Source organism: Mesocricetus auratus, unplaced genomic scaffold (genome assembly GCF_017639785.1).
Source record: "Mesocricetus auratus isolate SY011 unplaced genomic scaffold, BCM_Maur_2.0 Super-Scaffold_100008, whole genome shotgun sequence".
Lineage (NCBI taxonomy): Eukaryota > Metazoa > Chordata > Mammalia > Rodentia > Cricetidae > Mesocricetus > Mesocricetus auratus.
This window is the reverse complement of record NW_024429192.1, coordinates 47,433,240-47,446,060: the sequence shown is the minus strand read 5'-3', so window position 1 is coordinate 47,446,060 and position 12,821 is coordinate 47,433,240. Positions and strand designations below refer to the sequence as shown.

The 12,821-nt window shown below is 40.7% G+C and overlaps 1 protein-coding gene across 4 annotated transcripts in view; it reads left to right on the top strand.

Moving 5' to 3' along the window:
- The window catches only part of Cfap44 (cilia and flagella associated protein 44), an 87,939-nt gene that overhangs the window by 36,237 nt on the left and 38,881 nt on the right, over nucleotides 1-12,821 (top strand). For all 4 annotated transcript variants that reach the window (XM_040750787.1, XM_021229901.2, XM_040750786.1 and 1 more), the window contains 7 exons: nucleotides 2,717-2,862; nucleotides 4,248-4,518; nucleotides 5,722-5,777; nucleotides 5,939-6,101; nucleotides 8,152-8,282; nucleotides 9,741-9,937; nucleotides 12,580-12,754. In XM_040750787.1, coding sequence (XP_040606721.1) covers nucleotides 2,717-2,862; nucleotides 4,248-4,518; nucleotides 5,722-5,777; nucleotides 5,939-6,101; nucleotides 8,152-8,282; nucleotides 9,741-9,937; nucleotides 12,580-12,754 — 1,139 coding nt within the window. The remainder of the gene's footprint in view (nucleotides 1-2,716; nucleotides 2,863-4,247; nucleotides 4,519-5,721; nucleotides 5,778-5,938; nucleotides 6,102-8,151; nucleotides 8,283-9,740; nucleotides 9,938-12,579; nucleotides 12,755-12,821) is intronic.

The following is a 12,821-nucleotide window of genomic DNA, read 5'->3' as shown; positions in this document are numbered from 1 at the left end:
ACTCACATTGTTGGTCAATTCTACTGCCCAGTTGTGTTTACTTTACAAATTATTTCAGCTTCCTCTCACCGCACACATTTTGCAACTTGCCTGTCTCTCTAGACACATTTCGCAGAGAAAATAAAGGGAGTCAGATGGAATTTCCCCATCTTTTCCCATCTCTAGCACTCTGCAGAGATCTATCTGTGCTCTGCTTTGCCTGCTATAGTTGGCGGGTGTTGTTTGGCAGCTTGCCCAGGGCAGCAGTGTTCCAGAAGGCCTCTTGGGTCTATTCCTTTTCTCTCATGCTCTATGTGACTTTTTTTGGGGGGGGGCTTTCGTTCTTTTATTTTTAATTAAATTTATTTTTTAATTTCATTTTACATTCCAATCAAAGTTATCCCTTCTACCTCTCCTCCCACTGCTCCCCCACATGATTTTACTTCTGAAACAAACTACTTAACATGTATCATTACCTCTTGTCTTTTAAAATTCAATTCTTACCATCAGCACACAAAGGTCCTGTGGTTTTTGAGCTCTCCTGCACTGTTCCAATTGGGGTTTTATCATCATTTCTTTATTTATCCAGTGACTTCTCCATTGTCAGGCTTAGTGGTCACTTCTCTGTGCATCTGACATGTTCACCTGTTGACTCTTTCTCCTCTTTAAAATGCGTTTGCTTTCTTCTCTTGGCTTCCAACACAGCACCATGGCCACCATTATTACCTTGTGGTGCTGGGTATACTCTCTACCACAAAGTTGCATTCCCACTTCCTCTTGGCTTCCAGAATGTCTTACACACACACACACACACACACACACACACACACACACACACACACACACACACACAAATGGAGAAATGGATATGAACAGAGTATACTTTTTAAACAGAAAACCTGGAATGATATGTTCTAGGTATGTGAGTAAACTGACTTCCTCAGGTATCTGCACACATGGGGAATACATTCTTGCAGATACTCCCACATGCACATATAAATTGTAGAAATACAAATAAAAACTTTATAAAATAAAAATTTGATAGAGCAACTTAACAGAAAGTAAACACAATGAGAATTAAAAGTTAGTAGCAACTCCTGCTAAGTCCATTTCAAACATAGGAGAAAGGTTTTGGATTATTCTCCTAAGGAAAAAAGTACAAATGTCCAAGGAACACATGAAAAGACATTCTACACCACCAGTCAAAGGCCACAGTAGGATGCCTCCCACCCCATCTCCCTTCCCTTGTCATGCCATTTTAAAACAAATATTGTTACTAATAAATCCCTCTAGTGCTGCCCATTTGCACATGGATGTGTGCCATGGGCAACCTACCATTAACAAGTCCACAACGGAGAGTCACTCTCCACCCTCAGCAGCCAGACTTTACCATAGCTCCTCTGCTAAGGGGGAGGCCTTGGGGACCCTTCATCCATCCATGGTGGAATCTTGACTGGCTTGGTCTTGTGCAGGTTTTGTGTATGTGACCTAAGCACAGTTGCTGTGAGCTGATGTCACACCCAGAAGTCAAATTTTCCCAACTCTCCTTCCTATCTGCCAGCTCTTACTTTGTCTCTGCCCCCTCTTCCTCAATGTTCCCTGAGCCTTGGATCTAGAGGAGGTGGCTACAGATGAATTGTCCACAGCCGAACACACATAATTACTGGAGCACACCTACTACCCATTGCAAAAGACAGCTTCTCTGAGCAAAGTAGAAAGTAGTTCAAATCTCTGGGTGTAAACAAATATCTAGAAAGCAGTTTGACAACTTGACTACGTAACAAATTAACAACAGTCCCCCACCGCCCCCACGCTTCCCTTTCACCCCTATGCCAATGGCACTCTAGGTTCTAATGGAGTCCAGTGGAAAGTGTACTTACAATGCCCCCTTCTCTTTGGAATGGAAAGAGCTGGCTTGCAATATGCCCAAGGAGCCATAGGTAGATCTGTCCAGCTTCTTTGCCTCTGATCTCCCACTTGATCTCTTTAGGCAGAAAAACAGCACTGCGTGCCTGGCTTACTCTTGTGCTTCTCTCCACTTTAGGTCTTGCAGCTTGAGTGGCTCCCAATGCTTTCAATGTGTGTTATTTTTTTTTCTGCTTATCCCCAGTGGGCAAGGGTAGCTGATGCAATCCAGTCTGCCACTGACCAGAGTGAAAACGTAGTTTCCTTATTTTTCAGGCTGATCATTTTGTTAATTTTTCCCTGTTATTTACTCATTTATCTCATACGTTGATGTCCAGAACATTTAGTTCACTTTCTGTATTAAGGGTCCCATCCGCATAGAGAAAGAAAACAGGTTAGAACTATGTCGCTGCAACAAATTCTTAGTAGTCTTCTCCTTATGTAGTGAGATGTATTTTTCCCTAAATTGCCTTTCTTAGAAAATTAATAGTGTTTAAAGTTACCCCAAATTGAAAAGTAATTCTAAGAACAATGATCTACAAAGCCTATTGTTTTAAAATACTGTTTATGCAGAATATAACTTCAAGTCATAAAATTTCAGAGATGAAATCTCTCCTGTGCTGACTTCTGAGTAGAAACTAATCATAATCATAATTATATAATTGCATATTAGTGGGCAATGGGACACTTACAGAAATAATATCTGCCTTTAACCATCCAAATCCTGTAGCAGAGGCCACGTTACAGCATCGTTTTGTGTTCTAAATTTGAAATGATCTGAAACCCCTCAGGGAATTGGCTGTGTACAACCTTTGCGCTTTCTGTCTTCCAGGGCAGCTATGATTCTGGTTTTCTATATCACTGTCAGTTTCCCCCATTTGTCAGAGGCAGTGATTTCCAAAAACAGGCAGATGAACCATTTGATTTCCGCTTTCTGGAGGACACAGAGGACAACCCCATCCAAAAATTCACTTTCAGGTGAAGAGAACTTTAGAAAAGTGTCTGTGTCTTTGTGGATCCTGGATGTCTTGTTTTTTTCCCCCACTGCTGTAATAAAGCACCCAGACAAAACACCTCAGGAGAATGGGTCTGCTTTAGGTCACATCCAAGGTACAGTCCATCATGGCTGGGATGTTAGATGGTAGGATCACATTATGCCTCGGGTCAGCAAAGAGCCCTGTATACAAACTTGTGTTCAGCCTACTTTCTTCATACACTCCAGAATCCCCTGCCATGGCAATGATCCAACCCACAATTAAATTGAGTTTTCCCCTCAGCCATTAAAGTAATCGAGATAAACCCTCTCAGGCATTCCCTGAAGACCATCTCACCGAAGATACTAGATCCTTTCAAGCAGACAACAGGAGCCATCATAAATGGAAATGTCACTTTTTAAAGATCTATTCAACATGAAGGGAAACACACATGGTACCTACTTAAGTTAATCAAATGAGCAAATAGAGTTAAAGCTAGCCCTTGTCTTGAAATTGTATTCAAACTCTGCAGGTTTTGTGCTGGGTGTTATATCACAGTTTCTGTTTATCACATGGATCTGTCTTCCTTTATGTAGAAAGATGTGATTTCGTGGTAAGCTAACAAAGGACCAGGTTTACAGTGATTCTGAAGCAACCATAAATTGGACTGTTCTCCATTTAATAATCAAGAACTGAGCACAAATGCCAGTCATTGTTTCAAGGCCTGGATACTAGCTCCAAATTTCAGATTGACTCTCCCTCCTTATATATTTTTTCCAGTCCTTGGAACCCACATTTGTAAAGAGAAAACCAACTCCCACTAGTTGTCCTCTGACCTTCACCAACTAACTAATTATCTAAATATGCGCTGTCTTGTCTGACTTCAGTCTTAGAACCCCAGCAGGGGATGGTAAGGGAATGAAGAAAGGACAGACACATATACATACAGTGAAAATGGGGTCCGGTGAGGTTCTCTAATGCTACCACTACCCAGCAAACTTGGGATGTCAGCACGTTTATTAGGTATAAGACAAGAATAGGGCTCAGCTCACGTTGGTAGGAGGTCTCTATTGGCCAGCATTCTCCAGCTGTAAACACCTGGGGAAGAAAGCCACAGTATTAGTTTTTTGAACACACTGATCAGCTCTCCATACACACTCATCCTCAAACCCCAAGGAAAGCTTTGTCATTCATATTGAGCCTGGCCAGTGTGAATAAGGGCTTTGCCAATTTTCCCATGGGTCAGTTGGCCTTGTAGTCCTCAACAGGCCATGCCCCTGCCAAAACACACATCGTCTCAGAACCTCACTCATTCAGGGCTTTCTGTGCTCCCTACAGGTTATTTTCCAGCTTATGAGAATAATCCTTTACCCTTTTTTTCCTTCATAGTTCTAACCAGACTATGATGTTCTGTGGAATGAGAAATGGAGCAATTCGAGTGTATATCCTCAATCAGAGTGACCCCTCCCTGACCAGTTTGCAGGACTACTGGCATTTCAGTGTGCACGACAATGATTACGGATGTATTACAAACGTCTCTGTTAGTTTTGATGACAAATACTTGGTGACTGCTGGGGCAGATGGTAATATTTTTGTCTTCAACATTTTTTCTCAATTTATGGTCCAGAAAGAAATGAAAGCCAAAATACCATCTCCCAGGGTATGTAAACAGTTAAACAATTAATTAACTAATAATAATAGCTGACTTTAAAATAACGAAATGATGTGGTATTAAAGTCTTTAAGCATTTAGAATAATTTAGACATATTAACTTTATAATGTAATCTTATTGGCAATAATCCATAATATTTGTAACCTATACCTTATAATATAGTATTCCTACAGTGCTATAATTCTGACTTTCTGTTGCTTCTGTATCAAATATTAATGGTATTGAATCATTATTATTATTAAAGTTATAAGCTCCATACTGCATTAGGTTTTCTTTATCAAGCACTTTCTTAGCCAACATTTCTTTTTCTCTTCAAAATAGGCAATATTCCTCAGGTTTATATTTTCTTTTCCCATTATTTACTTCTTAATGTACTTTGATAGACCTCTAAAATTTTCAATAGTGCCTTCAACTTTTTTTTAACATATTGTGGTTGATATCTCTTGTCATTCTGTTTCATTGGTCTCTCTTCGATTTTTTAAAAATAAAATCTTGTCCTGTGTGCACACCTAGTTGTTTTTCTTTTATTGAGCCCTACACACTTCATGTGAAAAACTCCAAGAGTTACTTTGATTCTGGGCATGTTACTGTTACCTCCTAAAGATTTATGTTTGCTTTAGAAAGCAAGAAACAAGCCTAAACTGCTCTATCCAGTCAACAGTAAGATATGATTTGTAATCAGGCTTTGTTTCCTGAGAAGACCATTTTATTTCCAGTTTATTCGTACACCTAGAACACATCATTTTGGGAGTTCTTTTTGAAAAATTGAAGTTTATTCTTTGAAAACTTCATGCCCTTGTATGATGTCTTCTCTTCATATCCACTCACTATCACCTCCCTGAAACTCCTCCATTGTCCTCCGCTCCATCCCCCTTCCCATGTCATGTCCTTTTAAAACAAATATTGTTATTAATTCAACCCCTAAATACACCTAGTGCTGCCCCGTTTCTACATTGATGCGGGGCCATCCACTGGGGCATGGGCAACCTACCATCCACCAAGTCCACAAAGGAGAGTCATTCTCCATCCCTCAGCAGCCAGACATTGCCAGTGGCTCTTCTGCCAAGGGTGAGGCCTTGGGGACTCCTCCTCCATCCATGATGGAATTTTGACTGACTTGGCCTTGTGCAGGTTTTGTGAAGGTGACCTAACCACAGTTGTTGTAAGCTGATGTTTTGCCTCTCCCTACAGTTTGGGATTGAATCAGAGCCCATTCCAGAAGACATTGAAGATCCCAAAGCCTACAGGTATGAAACATTTTGATAACTACTGATCAGGCCTGGGATTTTAGCAAACTGACACTTTGCATCAGCTGATCAAGGCAAATGCACTTCCAAGTTGTTGAGTACTAATTGTCTCTTACTCCATTTCTGTTGCTGAGATCGTCGTGTTACATTTTTGCTTTCAGTATTGAGAATGCCAGAAGGAAAAGGGAGTACGACAAGTTAATGAAGGAAGTAGAAGAAATAAAAGCTTCAAAGAGAGAACAAATCAAAGCTTTGAGGAATGAGTTTTGGAAATTGTTAGCAATGAATAAAGAATTACCGGTGCATATGCAGTTTCAACGGACAGTGAGTCTAAAGAGTCGTTTTTTACTTGATTGATGTTATTTCTGGATTAGGACGACTGTTTTGTTGACAACAATGAATGCAGAGAAATCCTTTGTCCTTGCTAGCTTCCATTGTCAACTTAGCACAGCCTAGAGTTATCTGAGGGAGTTTCAATTGAGGAATTTCCCAGATCAGACTGGGTTGTGCTGTGTGTGTCAGAGGCATTGTCTTGATGTAGCTTGATGTAAGAGAACCCAGCCCACTGTAGCCAGGCACCGCCATCCCTAAGCAGGTGACCTTAGGATATATGAGAAAGCTGGATGAGTGTGAGACAGAGAGCCTGTAGTAATCAGCATTCCCCTGTTGCTCCTGCTTTGCCTCCTGCTTGAGTTCCTGCCCTAACTAAACACCTGTGACCTGGAAGTATAAGCCAAATAATCCTGATCCTCCCCCAAGTTTTTGTTGTTGTTGTGGTGGTGTTTGTCAAAGAGACAGGAAAGAAATTAGGACATCATCATTAAATTTTCTTTTACCTGCCCATTCAATGTATTTGCATCCCCTCAAAGGCTATAAACTTGCCACAGTTAGGATGGAAGTCAATGAACCTCTGCAACACAAAGTTGATTGCTGGACTTGGTTAGCTCTGTGATGTATCTTTTTTTTTGTATTCAGTAATATGATAAAATAAAAACACAGGTTGGAATTTGACTTATCTTTTGGGAAGGGACATGTAGAGTTTGATTTCATCATTTCATTTTTAATAATTCATCAGCTCTATGGGAAAATAGTGCCTGGGCTGAGTCACAAAGCATCTAAAAGCCAATAGTATAACTGTACTTACAAGGGCAGTCACAGAAGTGTTCAAGCCAATTTTATATTCATTATTTCTTTTGTGAATTTACTGTAAGACTCAATGTACCTGCTAATGATTGGGCTATGCTTTTTTTTCATGCATCAGAAGTTTTATTGTATATACACATGAGCATCATGTGCATGCCTAGTGTCCATGGAGGCCATAAGAGGGTTTCAGCTCCTTAGAACTGGAGTTACAGATGCTTATGAGTCAAAATGTGGGTGCTGGGAACCAAACCCGGGTTCTCTGCCAGAGTAGCCAGTGCTCTTAACCACCGAGCAATCTCTCTAGCACCTTTTACTTCATTTTCAACTATTTCCTAAACAGAATGGTTGTTTTTTACCATTTTTTATTTTAATTTTAAATAGCTTGTTTTACATGTCAATCCCAGTTCCCTCTCCCTCCCCTCCTCCCGCACTCCCCTTTCCCCCCACCCTCCCACCCTATTGCCAAATCCTTCCACATAGGGGATATCTAGAGTCTGTCATTTCACTCTGGGTAGGGTCCAGGCACTCCCCTAAGAGTCCAGGCTGAGAGAGCATCCCTCTTTGTGCTATAGGCACACGAAGACTGTTTGTATTCCAGGGATAGACACTGATCCACAGCTCAGGGCCCCATAGGTTGCCCAGGCCTTCTCACTGACACTCACATTTGGGGGGTCCAGATCAGTCCCATGCTGGCCCCCCCCCACTGTCGGTCTGGGGTCCAAGAGCTCTCCCCTGTTCAGATCAGCTGTCTCTGCTGGTTTTGCCAGCCCATTCTTTGCCAATTTGCTCATCACTCCTCTCTCTCTGTCACTGGGTTCCTTGGGTTCAGTTCAGTGATTAATTGTGTGTTAGAATGGTTGTTAAGAGTCTAATCAAAGGGCTAAAGAGATGTCTTAGTCAATATGAGAATCTGAGTTCAAGCCCCACTAGTCTCATAAAAAAACAGGCATGGTGGAGCAAGCTTATAATGCCAGCACTTGGTGGACAGAGGCTGACACACTCGGGGCTTGCTGGCTAGTCAGCCTAGCCTCACTGACAATCTCCAGGTCCCAGCGAGAGACTGTCTCAAGAAATAAAGTGGATAACTTTGTGGAATGACCCCTGGCTTCCACAGGCACACATAGGTACTTGTACACACGCACACACACACACAAACACACACACACTCACACACACACAGTAATTTAAAAACAAAATAACCTTTTCAATAACCAAATCAACTTCTCTGCAGGATTTCAATATTGATGCCAGAATTCATGCTGAAATCAATAAGAAAACAATTTCTAAAATTCAGGAAGTGGAGACGGAATTAGCTTGGGAGAAACAGAAGTATGAGCTGGGCCTGAAGAAGCTCCAGAACAGGTATGTCTTTCCGCAAAGGTAAGCTTTTACGAAGCACCCTCTTGAAGAGATGCCTGCTAAGTGCCCAGGTGAACATCTTCCGAAGTACCCATCGAGCGAGTCGACACCCAAGCAGCCCTACTGTGGTGCCTGGATCTTCCTGGACTGAAGGCTCACTCCTTTGAGTCACATATTGGGAATTTGGGTGACAATTATATTTTTTAAATTTACATGACTACATAGTTTCTACTTTGACAAAGTGTTTGTTTTGTGGCAAATCAAACCATGAACATGAAGACATACATGTTTTAAAGTTAGAAATCAAACATGGTTAGAAGACTTAGAGTAACAGATAGAAAGATAGCACAGTCCTGTGTGATCACCTCCATGTGCCAGCTCAACTTCCCAGAAGAAACAGCTCTTTTGCTTTTTATTGAAATTTCATTCATAGTAAAGAGCATGCATCTTAATTGAACAATTGAACAGCCTAATACTTTCTTTACCATACACTAGTGTGTGTGTGTGTGTGTGTGTGTGTGTGTGTGTGTGTGTGATTCCCATTGAGATAGGGAGCATTTGTATCACTCCAGGTCCCTCATGGCTCCTTTCAGGTGATTCCTTTTCTCTGATAAGGAATCTTTATTGCCATAGATCAATTTTATCTGTGAACTCCATATAAATGCAGTACTAAGTATGATGTTTTTTGTACCTAGCTTCTCTCATGCATTTATGTCTAAGATTATCCATAATAATGTTCATGTATGTCTTTCTTCTTGTTGTAGATTTATTTTAGTTTCAATAGTGTGTGTGTGTGTGGAGGGCATTGGAACCCATGCAGTTGATAACTATGAGAGTTTGTGAGTTGCCTAACACGGGTGTTGAGAGCCCAACTCCAGGTCTCTGCAAGAGTAACAAGTATTTTTAGCAATTCTCCGGCCTCAAAATTCAGTCCTTCTGTTGACAAGCATTTGAGAACTACCCTTATCTTCCGCTTCCCATAGTCTGCTCACTTCATAGTTACTGTGTACAAACAAATCCCATTAGCATGTGTGTATGAGCACACACACACCATAGAATTTAAGAAAACAAAATGTGTTTGAAATATCTCAATGCAGAATTTATATATTCCTACTCAGTTAATTCCTACATAATGCATATAACTTGTTATCCAGAATGCATATGGCAGTCGTTACAGATATTCAATTTGTTATGATCTGGAACCTACCTATAAATTTTTATTTGCCAATATATTAGCAAAATTTGATGTTGTATTGACTAATGATGGGATGTCTAGTCCTTTCACTAGAAGTACTTTTTAATTGTACTTTAATCAAGTCCAGTCCAACTTTCATAGCACCCTAAATGGCATAGATAAGGTTAAATCTTGAGCACTGCGTAAACGTACTGGTGTAATATGTGATCATGACAAAATGATCAAAATAATAACTATTGCAAATACCCATTCTATTTTTTTTTCAGATTTCGTGATCCACTGGAAAGTGATACTGTTGTGGTGTATGCCATCCAGAGTGACCACCAGATAGCATCCTATAGACTGGTGAAGCCCTCTAAGTATTCCAAATCAAAACGACCAAGTCAGTCGGAGAGAAGAGCGAGCAAAATGGAGAGGTTTGAAAAGGAAGGCCCTGGAAGGAAGGAGAGCCTAAAAGATACAAGTGGGTGTCTGGATGGCAAGAGGCTTTAAATCCATGTCGCGAAGATTTCGAAATAGACTTGACTTTTCATAGAAAGGGACTTTGACCCTGCATTGGTGACTGGAGCTCAATTTGTCTTCACTCTTCCTTGATCTTCTACCTTGCAATATGTAATCTTGCAAGTCAGGGTTCTGGGACACGGCTAAGACTAGCTGCAGGAGCCCTCCTCCAATGCGCAGTACTTGTTTGTGTTATTGGGTGCTATTGGGTACGTGCGGCTAAAGTAAACCCATGCTGGTGGTGTTACTCTGACCACCGGTTGAGGGCATCCGATGCCACAGCTTTCTTGTTTCAGATACCCAAGGAGCCTCAAATGTAGACTTTCCCTAGAGTCTGTCCTCCTTCCCCCATAGTCCTGGTTCCCACCCCCCAAAAATGTAGAGCTAAAGCACTGTCTTTCAAGCTGTTTTTTTCCCCATAAACATAGTTTAAACAGAATACAGGTGGGAAAATAGCACGTGTTTGCCTCCCGCTACCCAATCTAGGTAGCCTGTTTCCTGCAGAAGGCTAACGGTGCCGGGGAGGAAAATACCGTGTTTATCTGTCTGACACTGACTTAATTCACTTAACATAGTTACATCCATTTTTTTTTTGCAAACAGCATAATTTCATTCTTCTTTTTAGAATGAAAAAATTCAGTGTGTATTTATAGCACGGTTAAAATTTCTATTTTTTGAGACAAGATATTTTGTAACTCGGACTGGCCTCAAACTCACTCGTAGCTGAGGCTAGCCTTGGGCACCTGTCCCTTCTGCCCCCCTCCCAAGTGCAGGGATTATAGATGTGTGCCATTACAGCACACCTGAATTATATTTATTTTAATGTAATCTACATGTGTGTTGAACATGGAGAGTAATTCTTCATTAGATACTTATTCATTAGTAAAGCCAATTGTTTTTAAAATTATAGTTCTCATTTTAAGTGCTTCTGACTAATTTTTAATTTTTTCTTTTATTCTTGAGAATTTCATACATGACTATAATGAACTATGATCCCTCACCCAGTCATGTCTTAAAAATAATGTATTAAGTCCATTTTAGTGTTGCCCATATGTGTTTGGATATGGGGCTGTCCTACAGAACATGTCCTCCTGAATAAAAAGAACTTCGTTTGCTTAATTAGCCACAGAGCATTTTACTCAGTCATGCTTCACATTTTATGTTAAATTAAGACTCACTTAGTTCCCTGTCCCTAATGCAGTATCACGGACACCACTCTTCAGGTTTCTCAATCTGCCAGTGGTCCATCATTACTTTTGCCAATCTGTAAGTAGCTGACATTGGTTTAATTTTGCCAGTTTTTTTTTATTCGACTCTGAAGTTTACTCAGCTGACATTTAATATTTAAAAAAATTAAAATGCAAGGATATTTTGTTGTAATCATATTTTTAAATTTCTTTTATTGTTGAGATTATAATTACATCATTTCTCCCATCCCTTTCCTCTCCCAAACCCTCCCACACACCCCTCCTTGTTTGCTTTCAAACTTGTGGCCTCCTTTTTCATCAGTTATTACATACATATATGTATGTGTGCACATGTATGTGTGTATATGCTCATATATGCCCAAGTGCAACTTCCTCAGTCCCTGTAAGGTTATTTGTATGTATGCTTCCAGGGCTAGTCATTTGGTACTGACTAACCAACTGGTGAGCTCTTCCCTGGGGAAGACGGTCTCTCCCACTCTCAGCACTCCTTAGCTGCCTGTAGTTCCTGTGTAGGCTTGAAGGCTTGTGGTTCTTCTCCACTCACTTAGCATGTCTATTGTTGCTGTTCTTGTTCGGCCTGCTTAGGGGAGACTCTATGGCCGTGTGTAGCTTCCGACACTCTTAGGAGAAACAGCCTCATGGCAACCTCCCTGATCTCTGACCCTCACAGTCTTTCACCCCTCTTGGGAGTTGTACGGTTATCTTGCCAACTTTTTAAATAAAAACGCTTAAGAGAAATATTTGTGACTCAGATCTCTATTCTGACTTTTCACGGTAGGAACAGTAGACAACTTAATGATTGCTCAACTTGAGCATTTTTCACCTCTGTAATGGTGTGAAAGTATACCCACCCAGCCATTCTATTTTCCACTGTCGGTACGATATTTTAAGAATTACATGAGAGCCGGGCAGTGGTGGCGCACGCCTTTAATCCCAGCACTCGGGAGGCAGAGGCAGGAGGATCTCTGTGAGTTCGAGGCCGGGCTGGACCGATAGCCTCCAAAACAATACAGAGAAACCCTGTCTCATAAAAAACAAACAAAAATAAAACAAAAAACAAACAAACAAACAAAGAATTACATGAGATACTCAACATCTTACTGTAGACTAGGCTTTGACTGTTGTGTAAGGTAATGCAGGTATTCTGGGCATGGTTAAAGTATGATACTATGTGGGCTGGATATAATAAATGCAAATCAGCCACTTTCAATTTACAGTGGCTTTATCAGGATGTGACCCTGGGTCAAAGGTCAAGCAGCATCTATGCTTGGGGGTTGAGTTCATAAGTTGCTTCCGTATTTGCTCTTTTGATATTTTTTTGTGTGTATAGTTGAAAACGACAGCTGAGAGTTGTTTTTCTTTCTCAGAAGTACTGAAAACGTGATTCTTTGTACAGGTGGAAGTGCTAGCATACAAGAAGAGTCAATAATAGAAAAAGGGAAGAAAACCCGGCCTAGAACCCTAAGTGAAATTATGGTGGGAAATCAAGTTGAGAAAACAAAGAAACTAATACAGAAAGCTGAACGGGCCCAACTTAAGATTCTGCAGCGTAAAAAGGAGTGGGATGAGCTGTGAGTTATGTTTAACACTATTCTCTTACACTTCTAATACACGGTCCACAAATGTAACTTCGCTCTG